Genomic DNA, 27,251 nt, shown 5'->3' with positions numbered 1-27,251 from the left:
TATGGAATGGAGTAGAATGAAATAGAATAGAAAATACGGAATGGAATGAGATGGAATGGAATAGAATAGAAAATACAGAATGGAATAGAATGAAATAGAATAGAATAGAATAGAAAATACGGAATGGAATGGGATGGAATGGATTAGAAAATATGGAATGTAATAGAATGAAATAGAATAGAATAGAAAATACGGAATGGAATGGAATGGAATAGAATAGAAAATACAGAATGGAATAGAATGAAATAGAATAGAAAAGAAAAGAAAATACGGAATGGAATGGGATGGAATGGATTAGAAAATATGGAATGTAATACCCTGTTTCTCCAACTATACAGCCTCCCCCAATAGGAAGTCCCAGCATGTTTTATAGGCATGAAATGAAATTAAGCCCCTCCCCCCAAATTAAAGCCTATATTAAAACATGCGAAATGGAGGGAATGGTGGGGGGGGCTTGCCATTAGGAAGTACTTTTGTTGCACACCCGGATATGGTGCTGCCTGCGTTGACCCCGATATGAAGTGCCCCACCAACGCCGAGGTCAACATCCAAGCCGTCGCCGCCCGCCCGAAGATATAAGGGGGGAATTAAGTCACCCGAAAAGATGGCTAGCCATTTTTCGGGGCTCAAAAAAAAAAAAGACCCGGCCTTATTATATGAGAAACACGGTAGAATGAAATAGAATAGAATAGAAAATACGGAATGCAATAGGATGGAACAGAATGGAAAATATGGAATGTAATAGAATGAAATATAGAATAGAATAGAATAGAATAGAATAGAATAGAATAGAATAGAATAGAATAGAATAGAATAGAATAGAAAATATAGAAAGGAACGGAATACAATAGAAAATATGGAATGGAATAGGATGGAACGGAATGGAATAGAAAATACGGAATGGAATAGAACGAAATAGAATAGAATAGAATAGAACAGAATAGAATATTCAAGTGTTCTCACTAGAGGGCAGCTGAGAGGTATAGGAAACACGTTAGCTGCCATCTAGTGGCCATCCATAATCTTTCAATCAGATCCAGCTGCTCAACTTTAACAGATCTTATAATTCCAGGTTATATATTTTTATATTAAGAGATACTGTATAGGCCTAATGGACATAAATATCTTCTGTGGCTTGATTTCAGTTGAATTGTTTTGTAACCCTAGACTTTCTTCCCTGCTTAACCTTTGAACCTCTAGTCGACTGCAGTTGAGTCAACAGATTAAACTACCATTAAAGGATGATACCTGTGTCCATCCAGCAAGCTACTAGCTAAGCTCCAAATTTTGATCCCATGCCGCGGGGAATACTGCAACAGTTGAAAGCACGAGACTGTGATAGTAAGCCCCTTTTTTTCAGTGCTGTGAATAGTCACTCAACAAATAGTTGTAAATCGAGGACTATCTGTAAATCTTATGAAAAGGCGGAAGATTTGGTGAACTGAAAAACCAGTTGCTAGTTTTAATTTTTGTGTCGTTTGTGTTGAAAGGGAGCTGCATTAATCTCCCTTTTAATTGTATTTAGGAGTGGAAACAGGGGCTCTCGGTCTCTTTCTGCTTTGTAGATGCAAACCTAACAGCTCAACACAACTCAGCAGAAGCCAAGCACCATTTGAAGTGTGTAAACCACAGGGAAGGAGTGAAAGAATACCGAGAAGAGGTGCAGCTAGTGTCACCGAACGCTCTTCTTTGGGGGAAAGCTCTATTTTTAGTGATTCCCTAAAAGCTATCTGGGAGATTTTGTGCTGCTACCGACAGGAGAAAAGGGAGAGAAACTTGACTTGATGTTCATTAAGGATTGCACAAGCCAAAACATGAAACGAGATGAAATGAGAAATCCTCTTTTGCTGGTTGATAATCTGAGGGGAGAAAGAAAAACCTCAGCAAAGAGTTAAGAAAAACCTAGCAACCTATTTCACGATTTCATCTTTTCAAGGCCAGGAAACAAGAACTGTGACATAAGGCAGCTTTTGAAAAATATTTCTGAATCCCACCTAAGTAAACAAAAAACAAAAAAAAAACCCACAGCTTTCTGATCCAGCAAAAATCCTGGCGCATTTTTCAAGATGTTATTGGAAAGTGGAGATATTAATCTTGAAAAACCCTGGATTGTTAAATTAGACCTCGAGTTACGACCGTCATGGAGCCTGTCCGTTATCGTCGTAAGACACAAATGGTCATAAAAGAGATTAGTCAGGTGACTCGCCTGATTTTATAATGTTTTTGCAGTCTTTAAGTGAATGTGGCAGGTGTGTGAACATAGTGTGGTTAAGCAAACACCACAGTTAAGTGTATGCTCTGGTCATTAAAAGCAAGTCCATTGTTTGCTATGCGTTAAGTACAGTTTTCAACTACCTGTGATCATGTGACCATGGAATGCTGCAAACAGTTGTAATCCTGTTGGAAATTTGGATCCGGGTCATATAGATTCCTAAAGATCTGCTGCTTAAATCTAGACAGCCTGGAAATATCAGGCTCTGCCTGGAAAAGCAATTTATTATTAAACAACGGGGTATAAAATTTAGAAATAAGAAGTTTACTGGAGTATGAAGAGTAAGTAATAAATGTTTCCCAGGAACATCTGGTAGAAGAGATAGGAAAATGGCTATAGCAAAGAAATGTGGCTCAAATACAGACCTCTGTCAATGCAAAGCGCGCGCGCATAGAACTGGTAGGAAAAAAAATTGGAAACTCACCACTCAACGCGCAACCCTGACGCAGACCTCAATGAAATGGAGTTTGACACCCCTGCTGTAGATTGTATCTTTGAATGGTTATTAAGCAACTGGTCATACGAACTACTGGTGCATGTGATCGTGGTTACTTCTAGACAGGGTGAAATGGCTTCCTAGAGTCACCCTTAAATTTAATAAATAAGTAAATACAGGTAGTGACCGCTCAAAGTCACCATGGCACTGAAAAAAGGTGACTTAGGATAATTTCTCAGAGTTACGACCTTTGCTGCATCCCTACGGCCACATGATCAAAATTCAGACGCTCAGCAACTGGTTTCTATTTATGATGGTCGCATGGTAACCCTGGGGTCACGTTGTGATCTGCTTTTGTGATCTGGCAAGTAACATCAATGGGGAATCCAGATTCACTTAGTGATCATGTTACTGTCTTAACAACAGCAGAGATTCACTTAATCACTTTGGCAAGACATGTCATAAAATGGTGCAAAACTCACTTAACGACTATCTCAGTTAGCGACAGAAATTTTGGGCACAAACATGGTCATAAGTCGAAGACGAGACCCAGCACAAAAAAAATTGTAACCAACCGGCACACTGTATGTACATAATTGGAACACGGCTTTATGTATTTATGTTTTGTTTGTGTATGTTTGTCTACAAATAAAATTTTATTTAAAAAGAAAAAAGAAATTTTGGGCACAAACATGGTAAGAAGTTGGAGACGAGACCCACGGTGGGCTTCAAAAATTTAGTAACGGGTTCTATGCCTGGTTGCTAGGGTGTGTGGCCATGATGGGCATCGGTGGTGGGATTCCAGTTTTGTAGGCATGGCTTGGCGGGCGTAGCCGGGGAAGGATACTGCAAAATCTCCAGTCAGAGGTGGGATTTGCTGGTTCTCCGAACTACTCAAATTTTCCACTACCGGTTCAGAACCTGCTGAATACCCACCTCTGGTGGGCGTGGCCTAGTCAACTTCCTGCACCAAGACAGCGGGGGCATTTTTGCCCTCCCTGGGCTCTGGAGGCTTTCCTTGAGCCTCCAGGAGGCGAAAATGGGCTCCCGGGCTCCGGAGGCATGTAGGGAGCCCGTTTTGGAAGCCAGAAACGTTCTTCCTTCTTCCTTCCCCTCTTTCCTTCTTGTTCCTTCCTTGCTCTCTTTCCATCTTCCCTTCTTTTTCCATTGGAAGCCAGAAATGGCCCATTTCCGGCCTTGCTGAACTTCCGGGAGGCCTGTTTTTCACCCTCCCGAGCTTCCACACGCGCCCTGCACTTACTGCATCCAAAACAGGCTGTGTGGGGATTCCGGGGAGGGGAGGGGTGGGCGGGGCCAGCCAGGAATGGGATTTAGCGGTTCTCTGAACTGCACAAAATCTTAGCTAGGGGCCCTCCCAGACCCCTAGCAGCCCACCCCTGGATGAGACCAGGGGTGGGATTCTACCAGTTCGCACCTATTCGCTAGAACCGGCTGTTAACATTCTAAGCAGTTCAGAGAACCGGTTGTTAGAAGAAATTACTGGGCTAATCCTGTAAGGAAGGCAGGAAGGAAACATTCTGGTGTTGCTTACAGAAACTGCCACTCCGTTGATCCTTATTACATTCTTGGCAGGACTAGACTTCCTGTCTCAGGAACTTCTCTGGAGTTTTTTCCCCCTCCTTTACTGGTACTTTGCTTGTGTGGAGTGACCATTCAAAGTTACAATGGCACCGAAAAAAGTGACTTATGACCATTTTTCACACTTACGACTGTTGCAGTCATGAGAGGCCAGGCGAGGAGATGCGTGCCTCGATGTGAGTGATATTGAGTTGGCCACGCCCAGCCAATAAAATGACTACCAAGCCACGGCCACCAACTAAGCCACGCCCACAGAACCGGTTGTTAAAAAAATTGAATCCCATCCCTGGATGAGACCCCAAAACACTGATTTTGCCAGGATGTTTTATAGGAAGTTTTCAACCGATCCCAATTCATGATTAAAGTGGCATCTTCAAACGTGTAAGAAGGTTGCAGAGAAAATATAGAAAGTAAAAACAAAATAAAAAACCCCCGGAAAGCATCTATAAAGATATGCCTTCCGATATTCTTCTTGGCAGTTATATATACAATTCTAATAAAATGGCTCTGTCCAATTTCATCATAATTCCCTTCTCCCTGTAATCATCAAAACCATAAATCACAAAGTTATTTTCTTTTTCACACAAAAAGTCCATATGAGATTTCAAGTAACTGATGAATGTCAATAATAACCTTTCTCTAATCAAAGTCTATTTGTGCATCTGAGCGAGTTCTTTCAATTTCACCAACCATCCCTTCTTGACAGGTAATGCTGAATCCTTCCACCTTTGTACATATAAATAATCTCACCACAGAAATCATGTATTAAAATAATATTCATTGCATCTCTTTTCTATTTATCCACCGATCCTAGAAAGAAACAGTTCTGGCTTCAATTGAATATTAATCTTTAAAATACTGCACATCAATGTATGTATTCAAATCGTGGAGGGATATCAAGCATGATTAAATGTCTCTGTATGTTGTTCATATGTCCCGAGAGCAGTATTTGTCAACACTAAACTTTAAGGTGTGTGGACTTCAAACCCCAGAATTCCCCCAGAAGCATGTTGACTAGGGGATTCTGGGAATTGAAGTCCCATTCTGGGACTCGAAATCCATTCATGATTGCCTGGGGGATTCTGGGAATTGAAGTCCACATGTCTTAAAGTTTCCACAGTTGAAAAAAACTTGCTGTGGATATATTTGCTCCTCCATCTAAGTTTGACTTTCTGCCAATCAGTCTTTTTCGTTCACTGCTGTTAAAGATTTTCTAGATTTCTAGATTTTCTTCCAGATTTTCCCGTAATCTATGCCTTGAATCTTGATATCTTCTACAACATTTTTACTACTTGCTACTATGACTTATTTACATGAAGTTGGGTTTTATTTTTTTGCTGTGCACTAAATAATGATGCTTGTTTCTTCTTTTTAATCGCTGTACATCCCCTTGTTTGTTTTTTCACCTTTGATGAACCAGATAGCTACTTGCTAAGTAACAATAAAAATATCTAAGGCATAGCATATAGCAGACAACATATTTTCAACCGCTGGGCCCACCTGAACTGCATCCTCTCTAGTTGTATTTCATTAAACAAATAAATTTTAATTTAAATGGTTTCAAAAGTAACGATAATGTTCCCCATTTCAACTTTTCATACATGACCGCTCTTAATGGTTGGTATGATCTCCTCTTATGCCTCTATTTCCTTACATTTCTATACAGGTAGTCCTCAATTTATGATCACAATTCAGCTCCAAATTTCTGTTGCTAAGTGAGACAGTTGTTACGGGAATTTTGCCCCATTTTATGACCTTTCTTGCCACGTGAAGTGAATCCCTGGAGTTGTTAAGTTAGTAACCCCGGGAAACTGCAACCATCATAAATATGACTCAGTTGCCAAACTTCTGAATTTTGATCATGTGACTATGGGGACTCTGCAATAGTTATTAAGTCACTTTTTTTCAGTGCTGTTGCAACTTTGAATGGTGAATTAAGTGAATGATTTTGGTTTACGACCATTAAAATAAATTTCCTGCAGCTCTGAAGAATGGATCAGTGGAACAGCTTACTTCCAGAGGTCGTGGATACTTCATTTGTCTGAAATAGTATAGACTAGTCTCCTATTTGAGCAGAAGGCTGGACTAGAAGATCTCCAAGGTATCTTCCAATGCTTTTCTGTATTCTAAGGTACGCCAGGCACTGCCACCTGCTGGGATAATAAATTCTAATGGCTGCATTCACATTACATGCTTTTTCCAAACATGCCAAACCATAAACAAATCAAAACATTTTATGGGATCATAAGAAAGTCAGGCCCTGCAGCATACCAGCTTACAATCCACCAACTCATTCTAGGATATGATTTAACAATTTTTTTTCTTAGGGGAAAAAAAATCGCTTCTGTTTTTTTTTTTTGTTGTTGTTGAAAAAGTTCTGGACTTAGTGCAATCTTACAAATGAACAGATTTATGGAAGCATCCCACAGTTGCAACAACAATGTAATAATTTCTCTTTTGTGGCCTCTTTCCCTCCTCATTCCAACTAAGACGCTGGATAATCAGAGATCTTACTCAACCAAATCTCTTAGATGCTCTTTCTTTTCCTGATTCTGGTTTAGGATTAGGGATTTTCTTTACTTCTTAAAAATGGGCTGGAGATGAAATTCCATAGATTGCAGGTACAGTTAAGCTGCCTATTGACTATTTCAATTATAGTTATTTAACTAAGGTCACATTAAAACATTGCTCCTTATCTTGGATTGGGTCAAAATTCCATTATTTAAACCAGCCCCCGTCTCCAGCTAAGATGCAGCGGCAAACCAGGTGGGTTAAAATGAAGAAAAAGATTGTTTTAAGGTCCTTTGCAAAACTGCAGTTGGAGAGAGAGGGCTACAAGTTTAAGATGGAAGCAAACTATGGTCATTAGAAGCCAAGGTAAGATATTATTCTTTAAGAAGTCAGTTAACCTACCTGTCAATGAATACTTCAGCTTCAACCATAACAACACAAGAGCACACAACAGATACAAACTCAAGGTTAACCGCACCAAACTTGATTGCAGGAAATACAACTTCAGCAACAGAGTGGTCAATGTCTGGAATCCTCTACCTGACTCTGTGGTTTCTTCCCCAAACCCCCAAAACTTTAACCTTAGACTCTCTACTATTGACCTCACCCCTTTCCTAAGAGGCCTGTAGGGGAGGTGCATAAGCGCACCAATGTGCCTACCATCCCTGTCCTACTGTTTCTTTTTATCTTTCTTATATGTATCTATTTCATGTATTCATAACTATGTTTATACTTATACCATGACAAAAAAATAAAAAATAAATAAAAATATCCATCCTGACAAATCAGGGAAGGAATTCTAACCAAGAGGAAAAATGAGGGGGAAAAAGAATAAATTCACCTGAAAATAACCAACATAGCTGTACTTTTAAAGAAGTTTCAGCAAATTGAAAGTTGAAAGCCTTCCTATGTTGCATTTTGCCTCTTGAAGTTAGAATCAAGATGATGTGATGTGTTAATACCACTTTATAATGCCCTGATAAGACCATACTTGGAATATAGCATCCAGTTTCAGTCGCCACAATATAAACAAGATGTTGAGACTCTGGACAGAGTGCAGAGAACAGCAACAGATGATTAGGAGACTGGAGGCTAAAACATAACAAAAACGTTTGCAGGAATTGGGTATATCTAGTTTAATGAAAAGTGACATGATAGCAGTCTTCCAATATCTGAGGGGCTGCCCCAAAGAAGAGGGGGTCAAGCTATTCTCCAAAGCACCTGAGGGCAGGACAGGAAGCAACAGATGGAAACTAATCAAGGAGAGAAGCAGCCTAGAACTAAGGAGAAATTTTCTGACAGCTAGAAGAATTAATCAGTGGAAAGACTTGTTGTGGGTACTCCAACACTGGAGGTTTTTAAGAGGAGACTGGACAATCATTTGAAAGGGTATAATGCTTGAGCAGGGGGTTGGACTAGAAGACCTCCAGGGCCCCTTCCAACTCTGTCATTCTGTTCAGTTGGCTTTTAGAATCTCAAAGAGGCAGTGATAATTAAAAAAAAAAATCAGAGCCATAATATAATAGCTCAATTATTATACATCCACTGGTGTTCGTTTGCAAAATTAATTTTAAATTATGTATTTAGAGAGGTCTTAGGGTGAGCATATGGTAACATGATTCATATTTCTGACTAAGTCCAGATCACTTAGAATAATTCCTCCTTAATAATTGTTCCTTAGCATCCTTAAGCACATAAACGCATCTCTGTTCTCATCCTTAGGAAGATTCTAAAGGGGACTTTTTCCTCTGGAGAATTAGCACAATTGGTGTTAATCAGCATGGTGCGGGGTTCAAATTCACAATAGGGACCGTTCAGGTTTAAATGAAAGGTTTGTAATTTCTCAGATATTTTTTTTCTTTGTGAGCATGGAATTAGGTAAATAAAGGGTTAAAGAGAAAAAAAAGGCCAACAGCATATTAGGATAATCACAAATACCAAAAAACATAATCATATAACTGCCCTTATCAGTGAGATGGGCGGTACAGGAATTTAATAAGCTTTTATAGAAATTAAATTGTGTGCCTGCATTTTGCATACAGGGAGTCCTTCACTTACAACATTAACGGAGACTGAAATTTTGTAAGTCATGATGGTTGTTAAGTTGAGGCACTTACGTGACTAATCCAGTTTTATGAACTTATTTTTTTTGCAGTGGTCAATAAGCAAACACCACAGCTGTAAAAAAAAAAGGCTGGAATTGTTAAAAGCAAATCGATGACATCCCTATTAGGTTTGCTTTTGGCCAGCAAATGGGTAACTGTGGTGTGCATGTGTGTCCATGGTGTCCGTGTCCATGTGTGTGTGTGTCACTGTTGGACCTCCAGAACAAGCTCACACCATTGAGGGTCAGTCATAATTCCAAACGGTCGCTGAGCGGCAAGTCGTTAAGCGAGGACTACCTGTACAGTGTGTGCCCTTCTGGTCACTGCAACTCCAAAGGGTTAAAAACGGAGCTAAAGGAAGCCAACGAAGATGATCCGGAGGTTGGAAAGGTTTCACTAGGAGGAAAAGTTGTGACATTTGGGCCTTGTAGCCTGGAAAGGGGGCAGATGAAGGGGACAGGATTTAAGCGCCCCAAATTATGCACCTTTATTGAATAAAGCGGAAAAGGAGACAGGATTTTCTTTCTCCCAAAATATTACAATCGAAGGTAGCCTAATGAAATGGAACGCTGGAAGAAGCAGGACAAATGAAAATATCTTTTTATATAACATATTAAACTTACGACCACGACTGAGCCCAAAATTTGTGCTGCCGAGCGAGACAAAATCAGCTTTGTCCCATTCTACGACCTTCCTCGCCACAGTTATTAAATATGAATCACTGCAGTCATTTAAGCTGGTAACACGGCCGTTAAATGAATGTAGTTCTCCATTGACTTCCACTGGTCAGAAGGTCGCAAAAGGGGATCACCTACAACCGTCATAAACACGAGCCCTTTGCCAAGCATTTGCATTTTGGTCATAGGAGCACAGGGAGGCTGCAATGATTGTGTGAGAAATGGTCGTAGGTCAACTTTTCTCAGTGCCGTTGTAAACGTCGAACGGTCACTAAACGGTTATAAGGCGAGGACTACCTGTAACGTGGCTTGTTGTTGGCGTTCATAGATTTTTGCAAAATGCCAGGATGAGTTTTCAGACCCTGCACTCAAGGCTTGGCAGTGTGAAATAATACGCAATCGTTTCCCTCAATCCTAAGGAGCACAGATAATTTCTCTCCCTGGGCGCCAAGGAAAAAAAAATCTGCTCTGAATCCACGTAGGCGTCGGGAAGGGCAATCTGTCTGGTAAGAGCTCAGCTCCATTCAGTCGCCCGAACTCTACCCTGAGTTAAGGGACGAGAGTCGTAAAAGGGGAGTTTTCCCATAAGGAGAAGTCGTTTTACTCTCTTTTTTTCTCACTAACTCTGAAATGAGAGAAAAGGTTTCTGGAATTGGTCGGCATTTGAATTTTAAAAACAGAACATTGAAAGTTCAGCCAGACCATTATGTTGCTTTGGTTTATTACTAAACTCATTTCATCCCACGGAAAAACTGCCACCATTCATCTAATTCTTCCTTTCTGGAAGTAATTAACTTATTCTGTCTAATTCTGTCCAACTTCGCCATTAGCCCCAGAGAGTACCAGTGTGATAAATGTTAAATTTCACACCTGAATACCACCCCCCTATGAAAATTCTGTATGAATAGTTGAATTATAATCGTCATTGAGCCGGCAATTTCGATTGAAAATTGTGACACCTGTAAAGTAGGTCATCGCACAATAGCACCTGAATTTTGCAATATTTTTTTTTTTCCTGGCAGCTGACGGTGTTCAGCAGACCCCTTCCTTGCTATGGGAGCTAGTAAAAAACCGTTGTAAATTGTAAGCAGGTGATCTTCAAGGCTGGATCATTCTTTTAAGGGTTCATTGATCGTAAATTGAGGGCTATCTGCATCCAACCAAAAATACTTCTCCCACATGTAAGCTGGTCCTCGACTTACAACGGTTCGTTTACTGACCGTTCAAAGTTACAATGGCACTGAAAAAAGTGACATACGACCGTTTTTTCAGAGTTACAACCTTTGTAGCATCCTTATAATCTTGTGATCAAAATTCAGACACTTGGTAAGTGACTCATGTTTATGACGGTCCCGGGGTCATGTGATCAACAACTTTTGCAGCCTTCTGACAAACAGAGTTTGTGGGGAAGCCAGATTCAATTTATACAACCGGGTTACTAAATTATCAGCACTTAACAACTGAGGCAAGAAGGAAGGTCATAAAATGGGGCGAGGCTCACTTAACAAACGCCTCACTTAACAACCGAAAGGTTGGGCTCTTGTGGTCCTAAGTCGAGGACTACCTGTACAACTAAACACTCTCTCTCTTTGGGGGATGATCATTTTATACAAATTCAATACCCCCTCCCAATAAAACTATTTTTTTTAGATTTGTGTGATACAAAATAGAAACTAGCTATTCGGGCAACTGGAGATGAACAGAGGCATCCGCAAAGCTGAAATTCAAGAAAGCCTTAAGTTTGTCTAGAAACAGGATCGTGACCTCTTTTTTTTTAAATCAAAGCTTCGCAAGAAGTCACCACTCCAGAATGAAGGAAGATTAACCACCACCAGAGGAATAATATCGCAAAAAAGGGAGCTCTCTTAACTAATTCGTTTGCCTGGGCTGGTGGAAAGGAATTCTAGGTAAGGTTAAGATTTGCCTTGCACACACAACGCACAAACAGATTTCTACACATTACAGAAGTTGGAATAGACGCACTGTTTACTAATAATACCTAATACACCCATTTTTACACACATACGAAGAGAGAATTTGGGACAACATACGCAGCCTGTTCTTAATTCCCCACCCCCAACTTAATTCCACCCCATCTACTTGCAAGAAACCCAACTCATTATAAGCCAAACCTGGATGGGGCGGGAGAGATTTATATAGGAAATATAACTTGGGTGGAGATGCAGCTCTTGGGGCTCAGCTCACTCCAAGATCCAACCCTTAGAAATGGAACAAAGCCTCCAAAGGAGGAAGAACATTTGGGGAGGGTCCCGGTCTACTCACGAGTGGTGTTGTATTTGACTCCGTTGACATATTCGGGGCAAGGTCGCTCCACCAGATCCCCGCCGCTGCTCCGTGGCCAGCAGGTCCCAATCTGGTCCACGGTGGCCCGACATGATGGACCTTAACGCCCCGTTAAGAGGAGGAGGAGGAGGAGAAGTGAAGGAAGAGAAGCGTGGAAGGGAGAGAAGAAGAAGACAAAAGAGAGAAAAGAAATAAAATTCATTCCAGCTCCCGGCGGCGTGGAAAGCCGAAGCCGTGCAAAAGTGAGATTCTCCAACACACACCTTCGCCGCCCCCTGCCCTGCGCCTGCCTCTCCTTCGCCCTACCGTCAAAGCTCTCCTGCAGGGCATCCCAGAGGCTGCAATTGATGTCCCAATCCTCAATGAAAAAGTGGAGAATTGTGGTTTTGTTCATGGCGAGTCTTGGCAAGGAATCCCGACTTTCCCCAGGTGCAGCTCTGCTTCTGCCGCCTGGAGAGGTTCGGAATTAAAGCCAAGCTGCTTCTCCGGGTTTCTCGGGGTGCATCCCTCTCTCTCTCTCTCTCTCTTTCTCCCTCCCTCTTTCTCTCTCTCTCTTTCTCCCTCCCTCCCACTGCTCAGCGCTTCTGAGTCTTAGAGGCCAGGCAGGCAGGCGTGTTACAGATGAAGCTTCCTCGCTTATTCTTAAACCAGCGGGAGGAGAAGCAGTAACACGGCAGGAACTCCCAGGAAGGGGCTTTCGCCTCCACCCGCACAGCTTCGCCAAGCCCCCAAGCCCCCCACCCCACCCCAGCAGTCCCAGAATCCGGCAATTGGCTGAGGGAGGACTAATCTATTTCTCCTCTCCCCCCCACCTTTGGTGGGGAAGAAGTGGGGGGAGGGAGTCCCACGTGCGTGTGTGCGCGCCGTACAGCCAGCATTCTCCTTGCTTTGGCGGTTCCTTTTTCCAGCAGGGAGCCTCCCTCAAGGCAATGGGGGTGGTTGGGGTCTGGATGAGAGGGAGACGGGAAGGGAAAAGGCTCTTTCTTCCTTTTCTAGGCAACTGGGCCAGTTTGGGGGCGCCCAGAGAGGAAAGGAAGGTTTTCTGTAAGTTCCATCCTGCTCCACGACACAAGGACAAATTCTTTGTGGGTCCAATTGCACTTGGCCAATAAAGAATTCTATTCCATTCCACTCTACTCTACCCTACTTCACTCTACTCCACTCTTTCTGTTCTGTTCTGTTCCATTATTTTTTGTTCTGTTCTGTTCGTTCTTTTCTATTACATTCCGTATTTTCTATTCTATTCTATTCTATTCTATTCTATTCTATTCTATTCTATTCTATTCTACTCTACTCTACTCAACTCAACTCTATTCCATTCCATTCCATATTCTATTCTATTCTATTCTATTCTATTCTATTCTATTCTATTCTATCCCACTCCATTCCATATTCTATTCTATTTCTATGTCCTATCCCTTATTCTATTCTATTTCTTATTCTTATTCTAATTCCTATTCCTATATTCTATTCTATTCTATTCTATTCTATTCTATTCTATTCTATTCTCTCCTGTTCTTATTCCTATATTCTATTCCATTCCATTCCATTCTAATTCTTATTCCTATCCCTATATTTCTATTCTATTCTGTTCTGTTCTGTTCTATTCTATTTCTATTCTATTTCTATTCTCTCCTATTTTTATTCCTATATTCTATTCCATTCCATTCTAATTCTTATTCCTATCCCTATATTCTATTCTATTTCTATTCTTTTCTCTATTTCTATTCTATTTCTATTCTCTATTCTATTCTATTCTCTCCTATTCTTATTCCTATATTCTATTCTATTCCATTCCATTCTAATTCTTATTCCTATCCCTATATTCTATTCCATTTCTATTCTGTTTCTATTCTATTTCAATTTCTATTCTATTCTATCCCATTCCATATTCTATTCTATTCTATTCTATTCTATTCTATTCTATTCTATTCTATTCTATTCCATTCTACTCTATTCCATTCCATTCCATTCTATTCTACTCAACTCTATTCCATTCCATATTCTATTCTATTCTATTCTATTCTATTCTATTCTATTCTATTCTATGGGAACTGAGGTTGAAGCGGTGGAAGCTTACCCGATATTTGGAGACCCCCTTTATCTCTCAAGCTCAACCTAGCCTACTTCGCAGGGTGGTTGTAAGGAGAAGAGAAGGAGTGCTATTTTGCTGCACCTTATAAGCATCATCGAGAGGGAAAGAAGCACAGGAATCTGACTAACAGATAATGCCCAAGGAGAAAGGACCCAGCTCAGTCTTTCTCAGCCCGAAAAACTTTGAATTCTGGGAGCTGAAGTCCACACATGCTTCCTAGGGAATTCTGGGAGCTCAAGTCTATGCATGCTAGCTGGGGAATTCTGGGAAGTTGAAGGTCAGGTGTGGTGGCTGAGGAATTATGGGATCTGAAATTCATGCCGGCTGGCTGGGGAATTCTGGGAATTGAACTCCACACATCTTTGAAAGTTGCTGAGCCTCAAGGACAGACATTTTTCCTCAGAGTTGTTAGTTTTAGTTTAGTTTTGTTTACTTTATTGTCTCACCTCATGAGATTCAAGGCCACGGATGTCCACTTAAGTTTTCCCAACAATTTACTTTTTATTAAATGTGCTTGCCATCCATCTCCCCGTGAGTGGACAGTGTTAAAGCACACAGGTCTTTAAGGCATAAAAAAAAATCATAACACAAGCTGTGAAATTCCTGTGACTATGTCACTGTATCCACATACATTGTCTATTAGCATGAGGCAGAAGTGAGTCGCCTCTATCTTTCTTCCAGCACTATTTTTAAAATTCTCCTTCCAACCTAAAGTGCTGGGATCTCTTCGTGGCCTCCCATCCAGCCCTTGGCTGGCTTATTAGTTTTGATCTCAGAAAATCACCTTCTAGGAGGATACAGATTGTGTTTAACTTCATTACATTTTTTATTGAAAAGGAATGGCATTTTAATAATTTGTTTCAGATCCATCGATTTTTCGATTTTTAGTATGTTTTCAGGGCCTTGATGTGAAGTGCCCACCTTGCCTGAGGGAGTTAACACAATTTCCCCAGGGCTGAATTCGTTCCCTTTTCTTTTTATGACTTAAATTTAAGTTTTGGTCACCACAACATAAAAAAAAGATGTTGAGGCTCTAGAAAGAGAAGTAGAACAAAGATGATCAGGGGGTTGGAGGCTAAAATATACGAAGAATGGTTGCAGGAATTAGGTATGTTTAGCTTAAAGAAAGGGAGGACCAGGAGTGACATGATAGCAGTGTTCCAATGTTTGAGAGGCTGCCCCAAAGAAGAGGGGGTCAATCTATTCTCCAAAGCACCTGGAGGGCAGGACAAGAAGCAACGTGTGGAAACTAATCAAGGAGAGAAGCAATCTAGAATTAAGGAGAAATTGTATGTCAGTAAGAAAAATTAAATCAGTGGAACAACTTGCCTTCAGGAGTTGTGAATGCTCCATCACGGGAAGTTTTAAGGATAGCCATTTGAATTGGGATAGTATAGAGTTTGCTGCTTGAACAAAGGAATGGACAAGGTCCTTTCCCGTTTTTTTCTGTTAAATTGTCTGGGATTCAAGACACAAATTGGAAGTGGAATGTTTAAAGCTGAAAAGTTCTGCCCTCTGGGTTTTTTGCAGTGCAATTGCAGCAAGAAAATTAAAAAGCAGGGAAGAAGGGGGAGGGCAGGAGACGGGGGTTGGAGCTTTAGTTCTTGGTCACAGATCCTTTTCTATGAATATTCTTTTCAAAAAAAATCCACACATTATTTTTCTCCATGTGGCTGCATTTTGTTGCACACTCAAGAATGGAAAAAGAGGACAGTAAAGGAAGCACCAACTTATTGGGGGAAAGTGTTGGATGAAAAAAAACATTCTCAAACAAGAACAAAACCAACAGAAGCCTTTTCATTCCAACCCAATTGACTGTTTTGGCTTCAGAAGGGTGCTTTACGGCTCATGAAACATTTTTAACTGTCATAAAATGTCATTTCCTCCCCCAATGCAATCACACGATCACATTTCCTGTTTATGATTAGTCGTAACATCCTGTAGTCACACAATCATGATTTATGATGCTTTCTGCCAAAATAATGTCCATTTGGGAGAATGGGTTCAAACTTAGCTCTGCGTAGCTCGCTTAATGACCGCCATAAAATGGGTATAAAATTGAATCTGGTTAGATGGGTGCCTTGTCTTATGTCTGTCATGATTTACGACCAAAATTCCGATCCTAATTGCGATCGTAACTTGAGGACATACACAATGATTGTTGTACAGTGCTTGGAGTTACTTTTGTGAGGTGAGCAGCTATATGAATTGGATTAATCAATAATCAAGTTTGGCTTCACCTAGTGCCTAAATCATGGTATGACACTATCCATCCAGGAAGCTTTCAGAGTCTGCATTGGTGTATTATTATTTGTTGCTCATTTGAACCTGAACAGATACGAAATTCCCAAGGCAACCATGAAGACCAGAAAAATCTTAGATTCAAATCTTCCCTTGGCTTCAAAGTAAACTGGTTGATTTGAAGTGAATCTCACCCTCATTTATCACTGGAATGTGAATATGGAGTATGAAGATTAGGAATGAGTACCATGTAGATTAGCTGCCAAACTTATTTGAAATTGGGAGTGATTGGATAAAAACAGATCCGGTTCGAAAGCCAGGATCAGTGGCATCTGTTAGGAATTGATAGTCACCTAACAGTTGGGTTGGAAATTTATAAACCAGGATAGACATTTAATACTGTCTCTTTAAGGGAATGATGTAATTGTAATTGGGTGTGGTTCCTCAAATGGCCATAAGATGGAGCCAGAAACCTGGTTTCCTTGTTGCTAGATGTTGCTAGATGTTCAACGTTGGTTGGTTTGCATTTTTTCCCTATTGACTGTTGCTGATCTGTCGGTCTTCTTGGATTGCTGTAAGTCTGTTACTGAACTGTTTATGATACCGGACTTTGTTATTTGGATTATCGCTGGACTGAAAACTGTCTGCTATAACCGTGTATGACTTGGACTGCTTGTTGGACTTTGCTTAACCATTTACTGGAAATAAAACCTACATTTTACTATTCAATGTATCTGTGTGCTGGTCATGTGTTATTCAATACCACTCTCACTACTATGAGTGTGCACTCATTCTCCTAACAGGGAATTACCTCAACAGCATCCACAGAAGGATACACTTTAAAAAGGTTCATTGTATGATTTGGCTGCCATTTTGACTTTTCTGACCACCCACTCTACAGAAACCTTTAGCCATAGTAATATAATGGTGAAAGTGTTGCCTTTAGAACTAGGGAGAGTGAGGATCGATCTTCAGTCATGGAAACCTTGGAGTAGGAATTTTCCTCTTAGCTGAGTCTCCCTTGCAGGGCTGTCGTGAAGAAAAAAACAGGAGCAGAGACTGCTATATACCTTGAGCTTCTGGAGGAAAAACAAGCTATAAATGTGGTGGTGAAACCATAAACCAGGCGTTAGTCAACCAGCAACCCACCATGTTTCATTTTGAATTCCTGCTCTGAATGTGGGAGGGCTGGAATAGATGACCACAAGGGTACCTTTCAGTTCGACGATACTTTGATTCTAACTCTTCCCTCCAGAATAAGACTGATAACACTGATCCAATGCGTCTTTTCCCCAGGGGTGGGCTTCAAAATTTTAGCAACCGGTTCTCTGCATGATGGACAGAGTGCTGGGTCGGCATGGCCACCCCTGATCCTCTCTATTTTGCCTGAATCTGACGTACCAAACAGAATCAAACATGTGTTTCTCCAGCAGGGCCTCCTTAAAGCAGCAATATCTTCCTGACCTCCAGTACTTCTAGTCTTGCCTCTTAAGCACCCATTACACCCTCTTCGCAGTTCATCCTGTCCTCCCATTTTGCCGGCAATTCTTTCTGTCCTCCAGTCACACAGCCTCTTCTCCTTGCAAACAAATCCAATATTTGAGCAATTTCCGAGATGGCAGGTAATAAGGGGAAATTAAGCTGACTCCGATTTTGCTTGCAATCATGAGAGTCAGCCTAATTTTTACCTGGTTCGAGAACTCTTGAGGCTAGGCTGTGAAACTGAAAGAAGGAAAAGAAAAACTCCAATCAAAGTGGTGGAACACATGTCCTGCATCGATGCTAAGAAAAATGCAAAGATGCCATCACCCAACCAGTACCGGGTAAAAAAAGCCTTTTTACTAGAATATAGGAAATTTTGCTGCAGATGTAAGCAAAGCAGAACAGCTGATGACAAGGAGAGTTTATTGAGTTTTATTTTTTTTAAAGGATGCCTTCATGTCTGTGATATGATATCTGTTTAGGTAATATAATGCATTTGGCCAAAGGATTTTTGCTTTTTAATATACAGTTTTTTTTTAAAAAAAAATGAAGAAAGATTAAAAAAAAAAAACAGAAGCTAATATAACAGAATATCAGAGTTGGAAGGAGTCTTTGGAGGAAGGAAAGAAAAGGAAAGAAAAAGGGTGAAGGGAAGGGAAGGGAAGGGAAGGGAGGAAGGAAGATTCAAAACTGCAAAAATAAGTTAAAAAAAAATATGGCAAAGTCATTTCTGATTTTCTTTTTGATTGTAAATATAAATGTACCCCTTGTCTGAGATTACAGCACAACTCTCTTCTTTCTAAAACCTATCCTGTCCAGTCATCAAAATCACAAAACATAAGATACATATCTTCTGTTTCATGCAAAAAGTCCGTAAGAGGGTTTTCCTACTATCTTTTCTCTAATGAAAAGAAGTAAATTTAGACACGCACCAATATCTTTATCGTTCATTCCTCTGTTGTGGAAGGATTCCTTCATTTTACAATCCTTTTTACTTTGTGTGCACATTTAGAGACATGAACGTGTTCTAGTGAAAAACATCCAGCTGTGTGAGGCTAGCAGCCCGGGCAAAAGCCACATTGGTTAAACCTCCATTCACACCTGCAAAGATCCCCCTCTGTGGCCTTTTGATTAAATCCTGATCTATCAACTTCTGTAACAACTGGTTTTCTTGCCGGTCTTTATTTCCAGCAGAAGCATGGAAAGCAAGGGGTCCCCTGAAGATCATCCACCCAGTCCCTTTTGGAGATAGGCACAATGTCTTCTTCACCTGTCATTGCTTCTAATGAGCTTGCAGTTGTAAGATTAGAGCAATGGTTTCCCACCTTGGTAACTTTAAAGATGTTTGAACTGCAACTCCTAGAATTCCCCAGCTAGCGTTGCTTGCGAGGAATTCTGGGAGTTGAGGACCCCTTAAAAATGCCAAGATTGAGAAAGATTGGATTAATACACATTTATTAATGATTGGAAATATCTTATGGTCTTTTTTGCATAAAAAAATCAACAGCAATTTATGGTTTTGATGATTGACAGGCTGGCTAGAGTGTAGAAAGAGAGTTATGATGTAACTTTAGAGCGAGGGGTTAAAATATAATTGCACTTATAACTCCTGGTTAATTGTCATCACTGTTAAGAAATTTCTCCTTAATTCTAGGTTGCTTCTCTCCTTGATTAGTTTCCATTCCTTCTTGCCCTCCTTCAGGTGCTTTGGAAAACGGAAAAAAACTGCTGTGAAAGAGCACCTGAGGGTAGGACAAGAAGCAACTAATCAAGGAGAGAAGCAACCTGGAACTAAGGAAGAATTTTCTGACAGTGAGAACAATTAGCCAGTGGAACAGCTTGCCACCAGAAGTTGTTGATGCTCCAACATTTGGAGGCTTTCAAGAAGAGGCTGGATAACCATCTGTCTCAAATGGTATTGGGTTTCCTATTCGAGCAGGGGGCTGGACTAGAAGACCTCCAAGGTCCCTTCCAACTCCGTTAATCTGCCCCGGCAGTTTCTCAGCCGATGGCTGTCGGAGCAGCCCGCACTCCAAGGAGCGGTGCTGGCTTTGCAACAACGCGAGGATCTTTCACACAAGCTCCGCGATCTGAAGGGAAGGAGCACAACTCTCAAGCCTCGCGCACAGGCCTACCTGGCTCCCGGTGGAGGGTTGCTAGGCAACAGGTGCTGCCCTCCCCATTATTCATCTTTGAAGTGGCAGCCGGATGCCTTTTAGCGCAGACCTCTCCACGGTCCCCATCGCGCACGCGCAGCCCCGTTTTCAACACGCTCCATTAGCCAACTAGCCCCAAAGAAGCTCATTTGAGGCAGAAGGGATGAGGTTTCACGTGAACTCGGGACAAAAACCACCGTTGCTCTTGGCTGGCTGGTTTCCCGGTTTTAAGGGGTACTTGAAAGATTTGGAGCTAAGTAAAAACAAAATATTAAAGTTTAAAGAAGAGCTGCGCTTAAGGATGAGCCTTATCGTGTGCTTCAGCTGCCATAAAATCCAGTGCAGTCCTGGGCTGCGTCAATAGAGGGATAGAATCGAGACCCATCAGAATAGAGCTCGGAGGGACCTTGGAGGTCTTCTAGTCCAGCCCCCTGCTCAAGCAGGAGAGCCTGTACAATTTGAGACAAGTTGGCTGTCCAGTCACTTTTCAAAAACTTCCAGTGTTGGAGCATTTACAACTTCTGGTGGCAAGTTGTTTCACTGGTTAATTGTTCTCACTGTCAGGAAATTCCTCCTTAAATTCCAGGTTGCTTCTCTCCTTGGTTAGTTTCCATCTGTTGCTTCTTGTCCTGCCCTCAGGTGCTTTGGAGGATAGCTTGACCCCCTCTCCTTTGGGGCAGCCCCTCAAATATTGGAAGAATGCTCTCATGTCACCCCTTAGTCCTTTTCTCACCAGAAGTGATCACTAGAAGTAATTATATCACCTTATTCTGCATCAGATACAGAATCTCTCAACCCGACTTTAGGCAGTGTTATTAAAAGCAGAATCTGGCCTCCTGCTTTTCTTGCCTGATGGTTTAATTTCCTTCCTTGCACTTACAAACACCAGGTATAGTCTTCAATATCCCTAAATCAGCCGTTAAGAGGGTTCGATCCTGCAGACTTCAAATGTACTACAATTCCTTGCATGTTCCATTGAAGGCCAGTTGAAGAGAGCCACTGGCAGCAGAGAAATACAGATAATCCTCAACATATGGCCACAGAGGGAACTGGAACTTCGATCCCTAAGTGAAGCAGTTGTTAAAAGTGAATCGTGGCTGATTTGACGATCCTTTTTGCAAATGAATCTTGATTTGGATCGTCACCATGTGATCCTGGGGAGGTTGCAAATGGTGGTCATGTGATCCTGGGAAGCAACATCCATTGTAAACACATGCCCACCCAATTTTTGATCGCATGGCTGCAGGGATATTGTGGTGGTTTTAAGTGTGAGGACAGGTTATATTATATGCCACAAAAGTGGTTATTATACACCATTTTTCCCCCAGCAAACTTATTTATTTAGGATTTTTATACAGCCGCCTATTCGCTCAATGCAATTCTTCAAACTGTTATTAAAGAAATGTATGTAAATTGAGGATGTATCTGGAATGGAGTTTTAAATTTGCTATGGAGAGGGATGTGATGATGGATGCAGGAGGTTTGGGTGTCTATCTTTTCATTTCGCAATTCTTTTTGCCTCGTGCTAGCGTTAAAAACGTAAGCAAGTTCTACTGGGAAAAAAAATCCAGCTGTGTGAGGCAAGGTCCAGAAGAAACATGCCATATTGGTTAAAAAAGAACTCCATTCACACCTACCAGGAAACCCTCACTGGACTTTTGATTAACTTCTGATCTACTGATCTCTGTAACAGCTGGTTTTCCTGCCAAATCTCTCCTTCCTGTGGAAGCGTGGAAAGAAAAGGGTCCCCTAAAGATCATCCATCCAGTCCCTTCTGGAGGCGGGCAGAATGCCTTCACCACCACAAGTAATCCCCACTTTATGGTCAATTTGGGAACAAAATTTCTGTAACTAAGCAAAGTGGTTGCTAAGTGAACTTTGCCCAAATTTACGATCTTTTCTATCATGGCTTTTAAGCGAATCGTGGCAGTTGTTAAATGAAACATGCAGTCGTTAAACCAATCCGGCTTCCCCCATTGACTTTGCTTGTCGGAAGCAGGAGTCAGCTTATTGCCCCCAACCATCTGGGTCCTCATTTTACCCACCTCGGAAGGATGGAAGGCTGAGTCAACTTTGAGCCCCATCAGGATCGAACTGCTGGCAGTGGGCAGAGTCTGCCTGCAATACTCCATTCTCATCATTGCGCCACCACAATCCATATGGCTGTCGGCATCTGTGTTAAGTGTGAGCACCTTTCTCAATGACCTTGTAATTTCAAACAGTCACTAAACGAATGGTTATAAGTCAAGGATTACCTGTATATACTGCTGATGAGTTTACAGGGCACGGTTAGAGCGACGACTTACAATTTCTGCAACTTTAAATTGGATGGATTTTAAGTCCCAGAATACCACGGCCAGTATAGGCGGGAAATCTTATCGTAATGTTATCCAACTTTCTCCTTAATAAAGTTATTTTTTTAGATGAACAATTTAGGGCTCACAGAAAAACAACCTAAAAATTGGGGAATTTGTAAAGAAAATGCCAAGATGTAAATTGCTGATGATGTATCCCTAAGCTGCAAGAAAAATGGAAGAGAGAAGTATTTACAGCCTGCAACACAACAAGAAGAAAGTGATTAAATAAAAAAATGTTTTCTACCTGTACTGTGGCAATATTTTATTAGGAGAATGAGCACCATTTTGTGCTCCCCAGCCCAATATAAACTAAGAACCAATCTGATTACACCCGAAACATGATCAATGAGTGCTGCAAAGTTGTAAAAATATGCAGTGTGCGGTGGGACTACTAAGTGTATGGACACAAGGACACAATTTTTCAGAGACTGTCTATTAAAAGCTGTTTAAAATGGGTGCATAAAATTTTGGTACTGTAGATTAAACTGGCACCAAGCTCATTAATCTATCCATCGCTTTGCATTTTAAACATCTCTGCAGTTTTTGAAAGTTTTGCAGTGATGTTTTGCTTTTGATGCAGTAAACATTAAAATTAGGGACATCGCCAATGCATGCAGACCCTTACACACATATATAATGTAAAGGTAAAGGTTTCCCTCGCACATCCGTGCTAGTCGTTTCTGGCTCTAGGGGGCAGTTCTCATCTTCGTTACAAAGCTGAAGAGCCAGCATTGCCCGAAGACATCTCCGTGGTCATGTGGCCGGCATGACTAAATGCCTTCGAAGGCGCACGGAACGCTGTTCCCTTCCCACCAAAGGGGTCCCTATTTTTCTACTTGCATCTTTACATGCTTTCGAACTGCTAGGTTGGCAGAAGCTGGGACAAGTAACGGGAGCTCACTCCGTTACACGGCATAGGGATTCGAACCGAGGAACTGCTTTCTGATCGACAAGCTCAGCATCTTAGACACTGAGCCACTGAGTCCCTTTACACACACACACACACACACATACACACACACAGAAATACAATTTGAGCACTTGGGAACTGAAACTGGATTTTGAGGGATGTGAGGCTAGTTTGAGACATTCCATTAAACTGGCTTGTCCCAGTCATGGTTTTAACAAGCTAACAATCCGGGGTTTGCAAGCTGAGCTAAGACCCAAAGAACGACTTACAAGACATGTGGCTGAGTTTACAATAGTCCTTGTTTTGCAACCACAACCGAGCCCAACATTTCTGTGGCAAAGTGAGACATTTGTTAAGTGAATTTTGCCCTACTTTAAGACCTTCCTTGCCTCAGTTATTAAGTGAATCCCTGCAGTTGTTAAGTTGGTAACATGGTTGTTAAGTGAATCTGGCTTCCCCACTGACGTTGCTTGTCAGAAGGTCGCAAAAGGGGATCATGTGATCCCGGGATGCCTCAACGTCATAAATATGAGTCAGTTATCAAGTGTCTGGATTCTAATCATGTGACTGTGGGGATGCTGCAATGGTCGTAAGTGTGAAAAATGGTTGTAAGTCACTTTTTTCAATACTGTTGCAACTTCAATCACTAAACAAACAGTTGTAAGTTGAGGACTACCTGTAGTAAGCTGTAAGTTCTTAGGTTAAGTAGGCCTTCTTAGAAACAAGAAGCATTACCTGAATGTCGACCGTGTGATCATGAGGATGCTGCAAAGTTGTAACTATGAAAAACAATTATAAGTCACATTCCGCTTTGAATGTCATGAAAATACGGCTTATATAATTCTCAACTTTGCAGGTAGTTCTGCTCAGCCAAGGAAAATTTAAGATGTGTGGAGTTGGATGCTCAGACTGCCAGCATTTATGGACTTCAATTCTCACAATTCCCTAAGCAGTATTATTGGGGAATTCTGGGTGTGAAGTCCACACATCTCAAAGCTGCCAAGATGGAGAAATGTTGATGTGGATCATTGATGTCAAACTCAAGGACTGCAAGCTGGATCTGGCCCGTGGAAACAGCAAAGGACCGGCCAGCAGTGCCTCTGCCGGCGAAAATGGAGCCTGGAGGGCTGCCCTCCCAAACTCCGTTTTCGCTGGCAAAGTGCTCAAGCCATCATAGGTGCTCCCGACACGAATGATGTTGTCATGCCTTTGTTGGAATCTGATTCGGAGGGGGAGGTTGAACAGCTGACAGGGAGTGGAAGTGTGGTGGCTATGAAGGAAACTGGGGAAGGGCATTCAGAGGAAGACCCAGGACCACTCCCTCTTCATCCTAGGTCACACAGGGAGGAATGGAGAAGGGAGCAAGGTGAGTTACGGGGGAGAAAAGGGCCCTGATTCCCTTCATTAGCTGCAGCTGGGAAAACAGGATTTAAAAAGGGCGTTTGCACACAGCACCTTGCTGGAAGCAAAGCGTGAATTATTTTGGTTTGTCAAGTCTTATCTGAGTTCTGGCGTCCTCCCAACTGTGTGTGTTTCGTTATCTTTTGAAGTCTGCAATTCCTTATCCTGCCCTGTCTTGTTAATTGCTACAGCTGTGGTTTGTGTTGGTTTTTATTTATAAATTATATGTACTTTGTGTTCCAATGGAATTTCTTCCCTTTAAAAACTGTTCTTGGGAGAGGTTTTTTCTCCAGCTGATGATAACTGGACATTGGAGGCCAAGTTGGAGGTATTAAAGGGAGTTTACCTACTTTTGTGACTTTGTTGCTTTTGTGCCATGTCCCAGGTCATCACAGACGTTGAGCTGGCCATGCCCCACTCCCAAGTTCAAACACAATCCTGATGTGGCCCTCAATGATATTGAGTTTGACACCCCTGATGTAGATAGATCACGGATTGTGAATAATTTTTCCAAGGCCCTCACCATGGAAAATAGGCTCTATTCTATTAGATTTTAATCTACGGTATATTTCAAAGTCTTAATTTTTCTAACTTTCAACACTCTGTTAAATAAAGATAGATCTTTCTCTGGCAATATTTCTCTGTTCAGACAAAAAATTACTATAATTCTCTGTTTTACTTTATGATTAATAAAGTTATTGCACCATTACTGTAATTATTTTACTTCATGATTAATACTCTGCAGAATGTTGCTGTTCTTTAGGTACTAATTGGATTTTAGCAAGGAACAACAATTTTTGAGACACTGTTCAGATCTTCGACTTGTATTAATAAAAGTAACTAATGAAATTTGAAAATACTTATCTAATTTAATCCTAGTTAATTCTATGATGTATGCGGATTCTGCTTATTTGCTTTGCTACCTCTTTTTTTTTTCCTTGTCCATCTTTTAATCTTTCAAAAGAACGTTTTTGTTTTAGTGGCTTGTGTGTGGCTAACAAACCTGGATATTTTGCCCACTTTACAAAAGAGGTTCCTGCAGCTTTTTTTGGTGTGCAAGATGAGATCCAATTCTGATAAAAGTTTTGTGAACTGGATCCAAAGCTTAGCCTTTAATATTGCTGGCCTTCCAAGCTAAATATAATATTTTAAATTTATTTATTTCATTTACTTATTTAAAACATTTATGTACTAGGTAGTCCTCAACTTATGACCATAACTGAGCCGAATATCTAGGATGTTAAGCGAAACAGCTAAGTGAATTTTGCCACATTATATGACCTTTCTTGCCATGTTTAAGTAAATCCCTGGAGTTGTTAAATTAGTAACATGGTTGTTAAGTGAATCTGGCTTCTCCGTTGACTTTGCTTGTCAGAAGGTCACAAAAAGAGACCACATAATTCTAGGACACTGCAACCGACATAAATATGAGTCAGTTGCCAAAGCCTCTGAATTTTGTTCACGTGACCATGGAGATGTTGCAATGGTCATAAATGTGAAAAATGGTCATAAGACATAAGAATATTTTTTCAGTGCTTTTGTAGCTTCAAATGGTCATTGAGTGAACTATTGTAAGCCGAGGACTATCTGGACCTCCATCACTGCTGTCTTCCTCAGCAGTGGCCCAATTTCATTTTGTCCATTGGAGGAAGACAGCAGCCTTCCTGGATCCTTTCAGTCAAAACTTTACCCTTCTTCTTTCTTGAGAAGTGATCCGACAATTGCCAAGACGATGCAATTTTTCTCCTAATTCTGAGCAGGCCCAAAACAGTATTTGCATTGAAGAGAGAACTTAAAACGCACAACCAAATGGCGCTTAATATCTCTCCAGCCCTAAGGAGAAGTTATACATTCCCTTTTATACTTTTCAGACTTGGAATGTGCAATGCTTAATTGTGACACACGGTTATACTTGATTGTATTGGGCAGTTGTGAAAGCTGAGTTTGTGGAATAAGATGGCTGTACTTAAGCCTCCTTCTCACGCCAAACTCAATCCCAACATGTTATGTCTTCATTGATTCATTTGCTGCTTCGCAGCCTGAAATTTTATTATAGACATCAACCAATTCAAGAACCACAGACATATAATGAAAACAGGGCAGAACAGAAAAACAGAATAGAACAGAAGGGAATGGAATGGAATGGAAAAGGACAAGCAGAGCAGACTAGAACAGAATGAACAGAACAGAACAGAGTGAACAGAACAGAACAGAAGAACCAGTTTATCGTAGTGATTAACAGGGGTGGGATTCAAAAATCCCAACAACTGGTTCTCTGCCTGGTTGCTGGGTGTGTGTGGCCATGGTGGGCATGGCCTACCAGAACTTCCTGGAGGGCCATTTTTCCTCTTCCCCAGAATCCGGAGGCTTTCCTCGGAACTCTGGGAGGGTGAAAACGGCCTCCCATGGACTCCGGAGGCCCTCCGGAAGCCAGAAACAGGCCCATTTCCAGACTTCTGGAAATTCCGGAAGGCCCGTTTTTCCCTCTCCCAGAGCCTCCACGCGGACCCTGTACTTACCTGCATCCAAAACGGGCCGCGTGGAGACTCCTGGGTTTGGGAAATAAATGTAAGGCATCCAGAAAGTATCCATGGCATCAATCACTCCGAGACATTTTCTCTCCAATTGATTTATTTAGAAACAGATCTGTCATGTCAAAGGCAATTTCCCAAAGTGAAAGTATTTTCACGCATTAATCACGAGAA

The 27,251-nt window shown here is 41.3% G+C and overlaps 1 protein-coding gene across 3 annotated transcripts in view; it reads right to left on the bottom strand.

Annotated features, from left to right (window-relative positions):
• The window catches only part of CRHR2 (corticotropin releasing hormone receptor 2), a 141,490-nt gene that overhangs the window by 99,975 nt on the left and 14,264 nt on the right, over positions 1-27,251 (bottom strand). Inside the window, exons 1-2 of one of the 3 annotated variants that reach the window (XM_026688759.2) lie at positions 12,211-12,401; positions 11,884-12,003 (exon numbers count right to left, since the gene is read on the bottom strand). The exons of 1 other annotated variant lie outside the window; for it this stretch is intronic. In XM_026688759.2, coding sequence (XP_026544544.1) covers positions 11,884-12,003; positions 12,211-12,298 — 208 coding nt within the window. In that variant the 5' untranslated portion in view covers positions 12,299-12,401. Of the gene's footprint in view, positions 1-11,883; positions 12,004-12,210; positions 12,402-27,251 lie in introns of those variants that run through there. One more of the 3 variants, XM_087946981.1, reaches the window with a different exon arrangement.

The sequence above is a fragment of the Notechis scutatus genome, chromosome Z (genome assembly GCF_049901735.1).
Source record: "Notechis scutatus isolate UNSWTSFEM ecotype Mainland chromosome Z, rNotScu1.2, whole genome shotgun sequence".
Lineage (NCBI taxonomy): Eukaryota > Metazoa > Chordata > Lepidosauria > Squamata > Elapidae > Notechis > Notechis scutatus.
The sequence above is the reverse complement of the archived record's forward strand: the minus strand, read 5'-3'. Positions and strand labels throughout refer to the sequence as shown.